The sequence below is a fragment of the Epinephelus moara genome, chromosome 16, assembly GCF_006386435.1.
Source record: "Epinephelus moara isolate mb chromosome 16, YSFRI_EMoa_1.0, whole genome shotgun sequence".
Taxonomy (NCBI): domain Eukaryota; kingdom Metazoa; phylum Chordata; class Actinopteri; order Perciformes; family Serranidae; genus Epinephelus; species Epinephelus moara.
The window spans coordinates 35,659,460-35,676,743 of NC_065521.1; the positions used below are offsets into that span (position 1 = coordinate 35,659,460).

Here is a 17,284-nt window from a genome sequence, read left to right on the forward strand (position 1 = left end):
GAATTAAAATTGTAATTTCCAATAGTGACAAGCAACATTTATGTGCCTTACTAAATTTGCACAAGCACTACGAGTGGTCAGGAGCAGGAGTAGATTTTGTGAGTAGCTACGAAAAGATCGGAGCTACTAAAATATTGATGAATGCGGACATGCACGTAAATTTCCGTCTGCGAACAGTTTACACACAAATTCCTTCTGCTCACGTTTCATGAATGAGACCCAGTGCATGTAGTGCACATCACATGCCACCAGAGGTTAGTCTCTACAGGTGGAACAGGCAGCTGAGCTGACAGACATGGTGACTGCAAGTGGTGGAGATAACTTTATAAGACTGTAAACAGCTGCAGCTGTAGAGAAACCACGCTGAAAAACTGCATGTCTTCACATTTTAATTTAGCAAATTAAGGGTTAATTTCAACCAAAACAGTGTTGGTGATTGTTTGAACACTAATACCGTCATAACTGTCACATGCCGTATACCTTGGTGAAATTTCAGGAAGGTCTGGAAAAAATAGATATCGCCCAAGCCTAGTACAGAACTCTTTAAAAACCACTGTACTTGAATAATGTCACCACTCAGCATTTCCACTGTAAGAAGCATGTTTTTGTTATATTCAACCAAAAAATGTTTATGCAGTCATGTCATTAAAGTCATATTCACCATCATAATTTCAAGTACTACAGTATTCTTAGCAGCTCAACAAAAATGGTCATTTCGTAAAATTATACCATCATGATTTTAAATCCAAAAATCATTACAGCAGTCTTCCGCACATTTTTCGTCACAAATGCAAAGGAGCTCCATGTAGTTATCCCATGATCATTTCTTCGCAAAGAGGTCAGTACTGTATGTCATCAAACATTATTAAAATAAGTCCATTGCTTACTGTAAAGCTACAATTACAGGATAATGTAAAATTGCACCTTCTGGCTGTAAAATGCAGAATCACATCATTTTGTTTTAAATTTAGCAACTATACATTAAGCCAAGGTCTTGTTGGTTGCTGTTGAAATTATTCAGACTGAAAATATAACAAATATCATTGAATTGCATTTGTATAATTTGTTACTTAAACTTTATATTCCTTAGAGTTCATGGGCAGAACTGTGAGGCTCAGGGAGCTTCTGAATGTCACAATTTTGAATCAGACTGGAGTAAAATACTACAAGGTCCTCGTAGTTCTTTTTGGAAATCCGTTCATTGATGCCATGGAATCTAAGAAAAAGAAAAAAACTTTTCCTTTATGTTATCGACAAAAAAGAAAATAAGTTTCCTTTGTTCGAGTTCCTCGTGAGGTTCTTGCAGAATAATGTCTATTTATTAGCAAAGCTGAGAGGCAAACTGTACAAAAGGTTGGTTCTATACATAAAACTCCTCTACCATATGTGTCCAAGAGGCCTTTAAGTCTGAACAGTAGGAGTAGGTCACGCTGTTACATCACAAGTTATGATGTAAGCATATGACCAAAGGCAAAAAGCTCTTTTGATCAAGACGTTGCCTTTTACTTTGCCATATCTGTACAATGTGTTTATTATACTCGCTGCAGCAGGTTTTGTTAAGTCTATTTCAATTTAGTGTTAGACAGTTTAGATTCTTACCTCTGAGCATCACCTGGTTTAAACCAGACAGGAGCGAAGCGATAAATATCGTTCGTCAGGTCTTTGAAGTGTCGACTGTCTGTGTTCCCAATACAGATGCCTGCACATTCAAACATTATAACAGTTATGAAACATTTTGACCTTGATAACCATATTTTTATACAATCAAATATATCTGGATTCTACCTGGAGCAACTGTAACAGTTGGAAACATGTCCAGCACTGTTTTCTTAATGATCTGGTAGCCAAAGGACTTTTCATCATCAGAGCTAACAGGCAGAGGGTCAAACCCTTCAATCAACTCTATCTTCACTCGCTGGTCCCCCACTGTAGACTGGATTAGGTCCAGGACCTAGACGAGACAGCAAACATTTTATTCATCTCAGAATATTTACGTGTAGACATCAGTAATTCTCAAAAAGGAGGATGAATCTTCAAACTCTACCTCTTGTAATGACTGCGCTGAGTGGATTCGTAGATTTACATAAGCTTCAGCAAGAGAAGGGATGATATTCACCTACATGGTGGGAAAGAATTAAGGATTGTACTAAGTAAAAGTGAATTGCTTGCAGTTTAATTCCCTGTGAATTACCCTCTGTTTCATAATTAATAACTGTACCTTAACTCCGGCATTAAACATGGTGACTGCTGTTGTTGTCCTTACAAAAGCATTAGTGTCTGGTTTTCTCTCCAAAACCCTGGAACACAAAACATGACAACTGATTTATTTCAGTGGATACAATTGGGAGACAATACAGCAAATTAATTCTAGGATGTAATTACCTGCTAAGGAGCGGGGCAAACAGCCACAAATTTGACATTATGAACTTCACTGGGAGCCCGAACTGCAGACAAAAATTGAGTATCTGAGTAGAGAGGGATCTAATATGCTACTAGTTGTGATGAGTAGTGGACAAAAAGTTGGTTCTTCTTACCTTGTGCGCCAGATGCTCAAATGTTCCATATTCAGGACCATGACCAAAAAATCTCGGCATAGGGTTCTCCTCTAGTCTGAGGAAATAAAAACAACTCAGTTAAAGTCTTAGATTTGGGTTTGCTGTTCAAGGAGTGGTAAAGATGTAGAACGTAGTTAAACGTTTGGTACAGCATGAACAGAGAGACTAAAGCTGGGCTCTTACTACAGGAGTTTTGGGCTGATTTATCCCTGATTTACCCCTCCCGACATTTAGAGGAGATATGTGGTCCAGGACCTTGAGCGGTACCAGTGTTTGGCCCAGATTTACTGATAATCTGAGAGGTTTACAGATCCAGTCTTAAACCTCCCTAACTGCTCACTGACTCATCGGGCCGCTCTAATAATTTCAAACATAATTGATCTATTAGAATTTACAATCTCGATGATTGTGTTTATGGCCACGTCAGTATGGAGCAGCTGACGATTTTGCCAAGCAATGGTAAACATTCTAGCCCTTGAGGTTAACGTTAGCTAGCACACTACTATTGACAAGTGTTAAAATTTCTCACCTCCATTTCTCACTGAAGAATAAAAACTCTTATTAACAACATCTCCCCAACCATTTTTATATCCAAACTTGTTAAGCCTTCTGCTTTTGTTTTTCTCATTGCAAAGCATTAATTTTACAGCAAGTTGTTGCACATCAGTCTCTGTTTTGTTTACATCTGCTTCCCCATAATATTACATGAGGTGGTGCATTCATGCTCCCTCTGCCACAATAATCTTAGTAATATCCTGTAGTGTGAGTAGGGCCGGGTGATATAACAACTATGTACAATATATCTATATATTATCAAGCAAGATATACATTTAGACAATACCGTTTATATCAATATGAGGTCAAGTTGCATTACATAATGCATACCAGTGTGCATCTCTTCACACAGCTCTGCCCCACTCACTCACTCACTCTCAAGTCCTCCAGCAACACTAAGAGAGTAGAAGTGCAGCTGTTTGATCTGTCTGTTATCAGTCTACAGTGCGACAATGGTCTATATGTTTCAGGTGCTATGCTAAAGTCTGTTAGATGAATGAAATTACAGCAGTAGCACACACGCAATCCAGTGCTGCGCTGCTAGTTTTGTTATGGCATGTTATGTGTGAGGTGGATCATAGTGCGTCATTTCCTATACAAGACATGTATAACGTGGACAAAGTGTCTCTCCTCCTTCCCTCCCTCGGCCTCTGTTGATACTCTGTGCATAAAAAAGATTAATAGCCTAAATAAATACAAAGATTAACATAATTTTACAGCACTAGATTTATTTGAAAGGCCAACAGATGGAAAACATCTTTTTAACTTCCCCCCACAAGATTTTTAATTATTCCAACTACAATGCATTTAGGCCTACTTGATACTTTTATATTGATGTTATAGTTTTGTATCCTGTGCTATGAACCTTGTGTGCAAAAGCAATAACATACAGCCCTGATATTTATTATATATAATTTTTCATTTACATGTTGTGCAGCTGTATATTTTCAAACAGGGGAAAAAGTGCTTGTGACATCTCAAATGTGGCTTTGACTTGCCCATTTCTTAGAAAATACCGAGATATATTTCGTGCATTGCCAGTCAGCCTGTAAATACCAAGATATGAACTTTTGTCTATACTGCCCAGCCCTTGGTGTGAGAAGCACCATTGTTTTCAAGATTTTAAAACTCCCGTCAGGATTTTTAAACTCCTGTAGCCTAATCCCATCTTGACCATGTTTCATTATATATAAATGAAATTAGCTAAAAATCTCAATTTAAAGAAAATGTAATTCTCACCTTTTGACTGCTGCAGCTAAGATCCCAATGCTGGTCTCCCTGGGAGGCATTGAAGAGTGACTAGGGACGGTAGACACACTAAGCTTCACAGTGGCCGCACCCTTTTCACTTATCCCAATTCTACAAAACAAGTACACACACATAAAACACAGATTTTATAACACATTTTTATAAATCACTTACATTTTTTACACAATTTAATGGAGACATGCAATTTTAATCTTTGCTTGTGAGATTGTTACAATGTCAGGCTTGTCTAAGTTATTTACTAAAAAGCTGAACACTTAATATTATGTTTATGCTAGAGCATGACAGGTTCTCACAGAGCAGCGGGTCCGTCAAGACCACTGATGACTCCATCAAGCACAGCAAGGCCCTCATCCAGGACAAACAACAGCTGCAAACCACGCTGCTTCAGGACACGCACCATGTTCATCGCTCCTTTGTAACCACCGACCTTTGAAAAGAAATATTGAAGGACACAGACATTTGGATATGATATTCTAAATCTTATTTTAATTCACAATTCCAAAAAGTAAAAGTTTGAGTATTTTAAGTACTTCTTCATCATGACCAAAACCGATGTAAAATCCTCTGCGTGGAGCATAGCCTTTTATCAGCAAGTACTCCAGTGCCTGAAGTATTCCCTGGAAAAAAATTAAAGCGTATCAGTTTAGTCTGGCTGGCACATAAAAGGTTAACAAGTATATAACTCAACTCTGTTTAAAAGCATGATCATACAAAATATGACTCACCATTAAAGAGCCCTTGTCGTCTATGGTCCCTCTACCATAGATGAAGCCATCTATCTCCTCAGCAGAAAAAGGTGGGGCCTCCCAGCCATCTGACTCTGTGGCAGGTACTACATCGATGTGAGCCAGCAGCAGGTACGGCACCAGGTCAGGCTGTGATCCTTGCACCCAAAACAGGTGGCTGTAATTGGCCACCAATTCATGACGAACCAAGCTTGAAGAGAAAACTGTGGGGAAGGCTGACACAGGAAGAAGAGTGCAAGCTTAAAGGGGGAACTCTTTTTTACAGATAGAGGTCAGTTTAATATTCAGTGCATGAATAAGTTTATAATTTCTACTATGGCTGTAGTGGAGCTCTAGAATCTGCTAAAATACTCCAAGTATGTATCAGGGTTATCTTTACCACAAAACCTGTGTTGGCCTGTGTGGCATGGAAGTCTGACAGAAAAAAGATGCTTTTGGTTGCACTATAAGGAAACAGTACTTAATTGCTAGGGAAACATCACCCCTTTTTAACGTCCGACTTTGTTAGAATATAGAGCGAAAATAATTAGTTGATTAATCAATTAGTCAATCAACACAAATGTATTGAAAAGTAATGGGCAAATATTTGATAACTGATTCATTAAGTCATTTTTGAAGCAAAATTTCCAAACGTTCTCAGTTTTCTATTAAAGTGTGAAGGCTGGCGTCGTCATTGAAAATCCCACATATTGAAAGGCGCATCCTTCATTTTTTCATTTTTTGTCAGGGCTGTTGGTCGGAACATTTAGAGTTTAATAAGTAGTATGTAGGATTAAAATGTCACATGAAAGACTGTAGCTGAGCTATCAGTCGACTAATGGTGGGGGAAGTATTTAGTTCCATTACTTATAAGAGTACTAATACAACACTGTGAAATACATGTTAAAAGACAAAGTTCTGCATTAAAATTGTTACTTAAGTAAAAGTAAGTAAGTATATTTAGGAAAATGTACTTAAAATATTTAAAATACAATGCAGAAAAATCCGGGGGGGGGGGGGGGAAACAACAACCAAAAAACTTCAAAAATTATTCAAAAAAAAAGGGAAAATCACTTTAATGCTTATCAAAATAGTTGGCAATTACATTTTTGTTAATTGGTTAATCAACTAATCATTTCAGCTGTACTTGTCTTAACTGCTGGGTAGTTTAATTTATAACAAAACATCATATTTTATCAACTTTTATGTGTTTTATGCAAACATCTTAATTTGTAAAGTGCACATTAACTTACGCTGTCAGATAAATGTATTGAAGTAAAAATTACAATACTTCCCCCTGAAATCTCGTGGAGTAAAAGTATAAAGGGGCTTGAAAATTAAAAAAAATCAAGTGAAGTACAAGTACCTCAAATTTGAGATAAATTAGCTGATTAATCAATTAGTCAATCAACACAATTTTATTTAAAATTAATGAGAGATAAGTATAAAAAATGTCACATGAAAGACTGTAGCTCAGTGACCGATAATGGAGGAAGTATTCAGTTCCATTATTTAACTAAAAGTACTAATACCACACTGTGAAAGTACTTGTTAAAAGTAAGAGTTCTGCATTAAACCTGTTCCTTAAGTAAAAGTAAATAGGTATAATCAGGAAAATGTACTTTAAGTATTTAAGGTAAAAGTACCCCATGAAGAAAAATCTGAAAAAACACCCAAAAAACCTCAAAACGATTTTTTTTAAGGAAAACTGACTTTAATATTTAGTTAAAGTTAAAGTTATTTTTTTGATACAGTTTAATTGATTAATCGACTTGTTATTTCAGCTGTACTTGTCTAAACTGTTGGGCAGTTTAATTTACAACAAAACATAGTATTCTATAAACTCTTCTTGTGTATTATATAAAACCTAATTTGTAAACAGTAACTTAAGCTATCAGATATATGTAGTGAAGTAAAAAGTAAAATACTTCCCCCTTGAAATGTCGTGGACTAAGGTATAAAGTAGCATGAAAATAAAAATAAAAATTCAACTTAAGTTCAGGTAACGTTACCTCAAAGCTGTACAGTAAGTACCGTAACATTACTAAGTAAATATACACTCAGGTGCATTCCACCAACTGACCTTGGTAGCTAAAAGAAATCTACTAACACCTCTAAAGTTAGAGTTAGAGCAAGCTTTTAACTTGTAGAAAACCTTCCTTAAAAAAATATAATAGCATGAATTTGGCTGTACTGTGTTTTATAATTAAATTATGAGTTATGAGGGTGAAGCAATTGACAAAGGAGACAGGAAAAAGCACGACATTAACGGTTAAATTACATCTGCGTAGCTAACGTTAGCTTATTTTTTAAGCTAATAGACAACGTTAGCTTCCTGATTGGCATCAATTAACGTTAACTGTTAAACGTTGGCTAACGGTTAGAGTTAGCTTCAACTGCTCGGCTAAGTTACGTCGTGTGGGAGTTTGTAGCCATTGTAAAGTTCACGGTGAACACATTAGTGACTATTTCTGTAACACAATCTAGTGTCTGACATCTTTTGGAGCAGCTTTTCACTTACCTTTTCGGATGAACCTGTCAAAGTGAAGCAGCGCGGTGGTGTTGCTCTCCTTCTCTGAGAATGACACAGTGGGGATCCGGATAGCCTCTGGATAAACGAACAGAGACACCGCTAACGTCTGTTAGCGTCTGACACCTGTCAACGTCTCTTTTTAGCTCCATTCCACAGCAGGGTAACGGCTATTAACACTTTACCGACTAGCAAGCGAAACTTACCTTTGAAATTTGCAAGCAGCTTCTCTCTGTGGTGCTGGTCTATGGCAAGAGAGATGTTACTGGTCTTTTCCCATTGTGCGAGTTGAAGTCCGACATTAACGTCCAGTGAAAGCGTCCTGATAGATGCTATGGTGAATAACAGCAGGACTGTAATGAGGAAACTGCTGATAATAATCTTTAAAAACTTGATTATTTTGAACTTTGGCCCTGAGTCTGTCATTGTTGTTTGTTGTGACAGCGGAACTCGTTCACTGTGACTGAGTGAGTGCAGGCTGAATTAGTTAGGGGTTGTTGAATGAGAGCCACCTGCTGGCGGTGATAGGAATTACACCTGTAATCATCCTCATGTAGCACAAGTAGACTTTATGAAAGATCCCTATTTTGATATCCTAACACCTGCAGAAGAATATAGCATTATTTATAGCATATTTTCTATTCTACCTATTATTATATATTTTCTATTTTCTGCATATTTTCTACATATTTTCTGAGATTGTTGCAGGGAAGCAATATGTTTTAAAGACAACAGTCAATGTTGAAGACAGATGTTTTGTTAAATGGCATCAACAACAACATAAAGGATAACAAATAAAACACATTTTTAGATATAGTCAGTATGAGACATTGATTGGAAATCAATTTGGACTTACTATAACAGATATTAAGCTTACAATAAGGTCAGTGAAGTCTATTTTAACCCTTTCATGCATGAATGACTACAACCTCAGTCAAGATTTTCCTTTCTTTAGTGTTTCATATTCCTCTTTAGGCAGGAAAACAAAAATTATGAAGTTCATTTTTTAAACATGCATTTCTGCAAAGGAGTTTTTCACATGTTCACTCGAGTGGACAGCATGTGTTTAAGTTTTAAACAAAAAAACTACATATGTAAACCAATCAAAAATTGTTATATATCATGTGAAAATATAAATTAATCTAAGATAAAACTTTATTGATCCCACACCGGGGAAATTCACGTTACAGCAGCTCAAATAGCACAGATAGAAAAGCAAGTTGAATGGCAATAGAATACATATAGAATAAAGATAAAATACAAAAAGATATATATCAGAACTAGAAGAATATAAAATATAAAGTACTAAATTTAGACACAACTGTACACGCAATACTATTTACACTATATAGGTGTTTATAGTGAATGCTGTTAAACTAGTGTGTTCACATTGTTTTAACAAATTCTAATACTGTTCAATGCCGTGCAAAAGCATTAACCTGTGCTCCTGACTCAGCTTCTCCCCTCTCTCTTTCTACTCCTCCCGTCTGTACCCACCTCCCCTCTCTCTCATTTAACACCTTCCTCTTCATTCCTCAGCCTCCCACCCATCTCCTTCTGTTGAATATATATCATTACATTCTTAAAACATAAATCAATTGATTTGCAGCCATGAAAGTCACTGCAGATGAAGTACAAGGTTGCAATGATACATGCATGATGCCCAGTTTAGTGGACAGATGATTAGTTTCCTCACAACATATAATCAATATTTGGAAATGTAACACTCTATTAGATGTTACTTGATGTTTCCAGATTTTATTTACCTGCCAGGAGCTCCTATTATAGAAGCATTAGCAAGATATTCTTGAGCTGCACAACATTTCTGGCATTCTGTTGGCCATGTTGGTTTTGAGAGTGTTGCACTGACAACACCTGGCCAGTGGGGGGCAGTGTATGACATGACGCACTGGGGTCCACTGTTTAACTTGACTTAAATGCAACTATGGCATCAAAACTCATGTATATACAAGAAAATGGCTTTTAAATAGCTGTCCACTGCAGTGACCACTACATGTGAAAGGGTTTTAATTTCACTCTTTTAAAAAATATATATATAAAAATGATCTTTCTGAGTCCTGTGTGTTTTGGAATACTGGTACAGAGAAAATTATACAATTATTTTATTACTGCATCTATGTAAATTTCTTATGGACTGTTGAAGATGTTTTTGAAATGTGTGGAACTAAGATTAGTTTACAAAAAATAAATGGGTTTTTTTATTGTGGAAAAAATGATCTGGACAGAGATAATGTTTCTATCTTGACTCTTTCCATTTTACTTGGATACTTTTGCATTTATAAATGCAAATGGTCTTAAGGGAAGCCCAATATCCACCACTTCAAGCATGAACTGAAACTGCACTTTAAAATACTAAAAGGCCTCCGAAATCAAAAAGCCATGGGTATTCACAATCACTAATTTTAGAGTATCTTTACACCTTTTGTTCTTTTTTATTCTACTCTTCCACCCTTTTGCATTCTTTATGCCAATTGAATAAAGGAAAAAAAAAACATTTTTATATTTGCATGTATTTTTTTTTCACTTTAGCTTGTATCATCAGTCGCACAAAAACATATGAAGCAACACATCCTTTATTGAAATATGGTTCAAATAGTCTTAAAAAAAATCATACAAGTACAGTTAAAGTAGGCACCATGGCATTACACAAATTGAGTAAGGTAATAGAAAACATTATAGCATTATCATTATTATTTATAAATTTGAAAAAATCTTCTAAGTCACAACTTAATTCACGTTTTAACAACTGTTTCAACTACAGTGACAATACACTTTGGCAACACATCCATAAGCAAAACATATATTAATGTAAAACTGGACTTTGAGGTTTGCTCCCATACAGACACACAAAGTCAATAGTAAAGAAATCTGTGCTCCCTGAAGATATGCCAGAACAAGGCTTGCATCAGCGAAAAAGCAACATTTGTAAGTCAGTGTAAAGGGTTTAAAAAAACAGCTACTCCTGTTCAGAAAGCGCTGGTGTTCCCTGTATCTCAGCCTCAAGCAAATGCCCCTCCTCACTGTCTGACCCCTGGTTCAGACTGTCCAGTAACACCACAAATGGACTGAATGAGTCGTCCTCAACACAACTATAAATGACGTACAGGAGGCACGCTACGATGAGAAAGACAAAAATCTGTATGTGGATGGGCACAAGGCGGCGCTCCACCTCTCGTCTCTCCAAGGTCGTGGGACTGGCAGGAGTGTCTGGATACACATACTGGACAGGTCTGCCTGCCGCCCCCTTGATGGGTCTCCGACGTGTGGCGCTGAAACACAACAGGTGCTGATAATCCAATCGCAAATCTCCTACCATGTGTTAGCATGTGCTGCTATGCAAGCTGTCCACATGTCACCCATTGCCATTTCTTGCACAATGGTGAAATCTTATTTAACAACTTAAGTTTCTAATCAGCACATTGTAATAGTGTTGGTGTGGCACTTACTAGATCCCAGTGGGTGTAGCATCAGTGTTTGGAAACATGTCTTTGGGTGTCTCTTTCACAGGCTCCTGACAAAGCTAGAACAGAAATCAGAAATGACTGTCAAAGTGGAGTAAAGGAGAGAAATGTCCCTGACCGCAGAGTCCCACAGAGACAGAAAATAGAGCAACTGGTAAGTCTTAATGTGTATAATCTTCTAGTTTGGTGACACTTGCATATGAAAGGAGTTTCACCAAACAATGTGTGTTCTTATTATGCAAACACCCCCAACAAGTAGTATAGAATAAAACCAGAAAAAAAGCATGTGCCTTCATTTCCCATTTATAAGGTGACGCCTTGGGAGTGTAGTACAGGGACCGGTTCTTCATGGTGTCCACAACTGGCATGACCAGCTAAGGAAAGGAGATGTAACAGATTATGATTTCTGTCGTCTGAATTTCCTCCAGCCTTCATTTAACCTCTCCAACAACTTTAAAGGAATACTTCACCCCTAAATAACCATTTGTATTTCAATTACTCACCTTGAGTGACACTGAATTTGTGAGCATGCCTCTAAAAACGCAGACAGTTCTTGATGAATTGAAGTCATAGGATTTAACAACAGCAAAACTATACTAAAATATCCATTCACAACTCTCACACAACTTGTACAGTGCACTCCAAGTCTCATTTATCCAGTCATGTGATCAGTTCTTACCAAACAGACGGCCCTTTCCGACGGGTAACTGAACTATAAGTGAGACTTATCTGTGCTCTCTTCAAAGCCAGACTCCATTCACAAAAACACTAATTTTATCTCGCTGAACACAGGAGCTGCTGGTCTACAAATGCCTTAGTTGGACGTTTGTTTGTGTTATTGTGTGACTTTGGTGAATGTGATCTAACCCTTTGAAACACCAAAGTCACACAATAACACTAACTAACTGACTGATGGAGGCAGCAGTACATCAACAGCCTCTGTATTCAACAGCGCAAAATTACTGTTTTTGTCAATGGAATCTGGCTTTGAGAGCAGGGATAAGTTTCAGTTCAAAACCCCATCAGAAAGAGGTGTCTGTTTGGGAAGTACTGATAATAAAACTGGATAAATGCGTGTTGGAGTATACTGCATGATTTGTATGAGAGTTTATTAATGTATGTTTTGATATAGTATTGCTGTTGTTAAATGCGAACCCCTATGACTTCAATTCATCCAGTATATTGGATTCTTCCTTCACCACATGCATGCAAAAGAGACAAAGTTTTCTTCCCAAATTCAACATAACACAGTGAATAATTGATGTACAAGCGGTCATTTGGGGAGTGAAGCATTCCTTTAACCACCACCAAAGTCTGAGCTTAAAGTGTGACTGAACAATGTGAGCACTACTGACCCCGTTGGACCGTGACCAATGCTCCTGCACATTGCTCCCATTCAACTCTCTCTCAGTGTCTGTGCTAGTGGAGAGTGACTTCCGACTCTCCATCTGTTGTTTAGAGTGAGAATGTACACGACTAAGTGACGCACAACAAAAGTAAAATGAAATTAAAGGGTTGAAAAACATGTAGGATCAACTTTCCTCCTCAACCATTTGAGTGATGCTGAAGGCCTGAGAGGAAAACGATGAGCCACCATTGGATATGACTGACTGCGATCCAGACGGAAACTGCAAGGATTATCACGTTAACAGCAACACAAACACATATCATTCATCACAAAATCTATTCACCAGTGCGATACAAAAGCTGATGACTGTGAAACAAAAAATATCCCATTGGTGGTTTGAGAAGGACACACAATAAAGTTACAGTCCAAGCAAGGAATGCAGAGAATTTCAAATCCACAAGAGAGGTGAAATAAGACCAGCCTACCCCTGATCCTAATCCCGAGCGTTGATCTACAGAGGATGCTCTACTAATTCCTATGGGAATCTGTGAGCGTTGAGGCCGACTCCGCTCTGATGATTTTACCGCATTCCCTGAATTCCACTTGGGACCGGGTTCCCTGATTCTAGAAGCACAAGCTCGCTACAAAAGGTCGACCCAATCAAACAAGGAATACAAAAACACATCAGTGTCCCCCTGAGGATTCAGATTGACAGGATTTCGTGCAAAAGATATGAATATCCATAGTATTTACCAGCCTTGATGAGGGTACAAAGCACTGCGGGTAAACAAAACCACCGTTCTGAAAACACAACTCTACCTGTGAAAAGTCAAAAAGAGTGCTCCAAAGAGTGAACACTATCAGTTAGAGCACAAGTTTATAGTTGCAATCTGTGACCACTAGGTGGCAGTGTAGGGAATATTATGTCAATACAGATAGTAATGGCAAAAATGCAAGAAGATCTACTAACTAGCAGATAGCGTATGCTCTCTAATTTCAGACTATTCAGAAGGCACTACTCAGTAATAAAAACCAAAAATAAAAAGTCTTCTCACCTGACTACTTTCCTGTTGAGCCTGATCCGCCTGTTCAACTGTGTCTTCTATCGCTCCTTCTGAACCTGATCAAGCCACAGAAATAATACAAAGCATATGATTATCTGACATCAACCATACAAATAAAAAATCCGGAAGAAAGAGAAACAAAATTTAAAGTCATACCCGACACCTCGGCCTCCTCCTCCCCATTTTCCTCGTCCTCTTCACTGTCGGAGTACAATACACCTTTCTCTGCTCCGTTCATGTGGCCATGTCCCTCAGTCTGAAGCAGTGTCCTGAGTTTCTTCTCATACAAGGCTCGGGTGGAGGCTAGCATGGACAAATAATAATAAAGCACTTAGTTTATTCAGACAGGGGCAAACAGACTAAAAAAATGGAGTGAAGGTGAAGATTATGCCATTTATTAAAACACAAAACTGCAATACTGACTGCAGGAATTCTATTGCTGCAAAACCAACTTGAAGATGTTGTTAAGTGCAGCCTCACCGACTATGGGTCCAGCTTTAATCCCGCGTTCGAGCAGTGCGGCCTTGAGGTCGTCGTCAGTCAAACCACTCGGGTCGGGCAGCTCTGCATCCTCCTCTTCGTCCTTAGAAAACAGAATTTGTTGAATTTGTGCTGTTCGAGACACGACAAAGGCTGCAGCTTGAATGCCAGCAGTATCCAGGTGTGGGATATAGAGCATGAAAAACAGCTGGCGGCTGCAGTTAACAAATCTGTTCAATATCCATCTAATTTTGGAACTCTATGAATCCTGTGAATAACCACAGAAGAAGAGGTTATCAGCTGATACTGGTTTATCAGATATCACACTGGCAGATAACTACGACAGGTTTATTTACTGTTATCTTTGTCACAGCTCCTAATAACAACACTCAAATGATCCCTCAGCTATCAATGGGCCTGCTGCTAACCATTATTGTGATAAATGATTAATCTGCCAATTGATTTTTATTTAATCTAGTAATAGTCTGGTCTAAGAAATGTCAAAAAATAGTGGAAAATTTGTCATCAGATTTTCCAGAGCACAGGGTGACATCTTCAGATTGCTTGTTTTGCCTGAGCAACAGCCCAAAACCCAGTGCAATAATGTTTAATTTCCTTCAATATAAAACAGAAAAAAGGAGCAAATCATTAAATTTCAAAGGCTGCAACCAGCAAATGTTATGCTTGAATAATGACTTGAGGATATATTGGCAGAGATGTAATTTAATACGTTTTTTTTTTAGTCTTTAATCACCTGGAAATAAGAATTGTTGTATTTTTGATACCTTAGAATGAGCTGTTTAGATCTACATAGGAAGCAGGTCCTCATTTAAGAAGATCACCATGTTTCTACAGTAGCCAGAAGAGACAAACCAAACACTGGCTCTAAATAGAGCAAAAACACAGATTTTTAAAACTGCTTTATCAGTGTTTTTACTTGTTTGAATTACCAGGGTCTGTTTGTTTTGGAGAGGAAGACACCTCTGAGGATAATTCAGCTCCCAGTAAAAAAAACCTGAATGTCCTGGTCTTAAGTTATCAGAGAAAAAGAAGTGCGCAGATTAGCACATGCTAGGCAAGCAGCCCATCTCCGACATGCCAAACAGCATTGCAAAAACACTCATTTGTAAACTTTTTTGGTGTTTTTACCGGTTTAAATCACCAGGTCTGTTTGCTTTGGAGAGGAAGAGACCTCTGCGGATAATTCCGCTCTCGGTAAAAAAAACCCTGAACATCTGCATCGTAAATTATTAGAGAATAAGGAGAGCGCAGAATACAGGTGCTAAGCAAGCAGCCTGTCTCCAACATGCCAAGTAGCATCTGAGAGACACTTGTTCATAACCTGAAACCGCTTTTTTAGTGTTTTTACACCTTTAAAATCCCCGGTCTGTTTGTTTTGGAGAGGAAGATCCTCTGCTGATAATTCGGCTCCTGGTAAAAACTTGTAAAATGTCTGGATCTTAAGTTATCAGAGAAAAAAAGAGAGCACAGATTAGCAGGTGCTGGACATGCGGTCCATCTCCGGCATGCCAAACAGCATCAGAGAAACACTCATTTTTATCATGAAAGTGTTTTTATCAGTCTAAATCACTGGGTCACTGGGTGTTTTAAAGTGGAAGAGACCTCTGCGGATAATTCGGCTCCCGGTAAAAACCTCCTGAACAATGAACACTGAGAGAATTCAAACCAGAAGTTTCAGCTGGTTGCGATCTGCAATCCTCACCTCTAGATGTCACTAACCTCCCTAAATATTGCACACTAGACCTTTCAACACTGAATATCAAACTATTTGCCAATTAATCTTCTTGACTACTAGATTAATTGCCTCAGCATTTCAGCTCTACATATTCGTTTTAGGTCTTGGGTGCAAATCTTAGAGCAATTTCTAAATATGACACCTTCGCTGACTTCATATTAATTCACAGTAAAGGCTATTCCTAAATAGACTAAACACAGTCTGTGCAAACAGACAGTCTTTCTACCCCATGACACAGCACAGAAACAACTTCCAGACCTCAAGTGCTGCTGCTCTTCTTGGCACACATAAATGAGTGTGACAGGTGTGGAAAGCAAATGCACAAGACTGCAGTGGCAGAAGCCAACTACAGAAACGTCTCATGTAAATCTATACCTACTATACAGCTGGTGGCTCAGTGGTCAAAATACTACAGCAAGCTGAGAGGACTGACACTGACCCAGATCTCCCCCTCTCTCCCCTCCACAGCTGCTGACCTTGTGCAGCATCGGTTTAATTCAGTTCATACCTATTTACTATTACTAATACTATTACTATTATTAGGCCTGTAATTTTTATTATGCATGACGATCCCTCGTTATCAAATAAAATTGTTGGTGTCCTTGAAGGCAGCATTGTTGACAGGTCTTTTACCAGGCAACACACTTGTAATGAAGTCAAATGACATTGTTTGTTATTATCAGAAAAGTAGGAAAACAGTATTCTATCACTATTGGTCTGTCACATTATATTGATAACAGTCAGTAGTACTGACATAATGTTAAGCTGACACAGAGTTGCACGTTGTGAATTATCGTTATAAAGAAAATATTCTGGCTCAACACCAATCGTTTGATCAACTCACTGCCACATCTTGATCTCGATCCTCCTCCTCGTCGCTGGAAAAATCCGCTGCGTTTTTCTGATCGATGTGTTTTAAGTGCAACTCCACGTATACCTCCTTTTTGCTCTTGGCAGGTGGCAGCGCGACATTGTGGGCAACTAAATCCGATTTGAGTCTAGACTTAGAGAGGTGAGCCGGGTCCTCCACAAACAGCGACATGTCACAAGGACGACGCAGAAAATACAAAGTAGTTAAACGTCAGTGCCTAGCTGTTCTTTATATTTATGTAAAAATGTCTTTCATAGTAAGTCGGACAAATACCAAGCAGAGCTGCTCGGGGAAACCCTCCGGCTGTGGTGTGGGAATCACTCTAACTGGGAACAGCTGCAGCTGACGACTTGATTGACAGCACGGCAAGAAGCTATGTTAGCTTAACTAGCATAACGTCACGAGGTTAGCAAGCTAACAGTCGGATTACCTAACATTAACTTTTAAGTTCGTTACAATTAAATTTAACTACAGACGGTTTTTAATGTTGAGAAACTATTAAATAAAAACTTAAAACAACTACAAGGCATGTTTGGTGTTCATTAGCTCTTCTATTGTTTTTTAGGGCTGTAATATTAACCGTTAGCTAACATTAGCTAGTTAGCAAGCTGCGTGATGCGTTTACTGTCATGTGTCTACCCCTTTTGGT

At 38.2% G+C, this 17,284-nt stretch overlaps 2 protein-coding genes across 2 annotated transcripts; both read right to left on the reverse strand.

The window, feature by feature from the left end:
- Window positions 1-373: 373 nt before the first annotated feature.
- On the reverse strand, window positions 374-8,102 carry pm20d1.2 (peptidase M20 domain containing 1, tandem duplicate 2). Its single transcript, XM_050065856.1, has 13 exons — window positions 7,841-8,102; window positions 7,626-7,712; window positions 5,105-5,340; window positions 4,910-4,996; window positions 4,673-4,806; window positions 4,350-4,469; window positions 2,535-2,610; window positions 2,383-2,444; window positions 2,219-2,297; window positions 2,045-2,116; window positions 1,786-1,951; window positions 1,600-1,699; window positions 374-1,216 (listed from the first exon to the last, which is right to left on the reverse strand). Exons 1-13 carry the CDS (start codon window positions 8,058-8,060, stop codon window positions 1,087-1,089), a joined length of 1,569 nt encoding a protein of 522 aa, XP_049921813.1. The 5' UTR covers window positions 8,061-8,102; the 3' UTR covers window positions 374-1,086.
- A 2,110-nt stretch (window positions 8,103-10,212) lies between these two features.
- Window positions 10,213-16,963, reverse strand: lemd1 (LEM domain containing 1). The gene is made up of 11 exons (XM_050065956.1): window positions 16,609-16,963; window positions 14,009-14,111; window positions 13,685-13,831; window positions 13,520-13,584; window positions 13,218-13,283; window positions 12,950-13,105; window positions 12,658-12,744; window positions 12,472-12,564; window positions 11,407-11,490; window positions 11,102-11,175; window positions 10,213-10,924 (listed from the first exon to the last, which is right to left on the reverse strand). The coding sequence occupies exons 1-11, from the start codon at window positions 16,804-16,806 to the stop codon at window positions 10,612-10,614; spliced, it is 1,386 nt and encodes a 461-aa protein (XP_049921913.1). The 5' UTR covers window positions 16,807-16,963; the 3' UTR covers window positions 10,213-10,611.
- Between the last annotated feature and the right edge of the window lie 321 nt (window positions 16,964-17,284).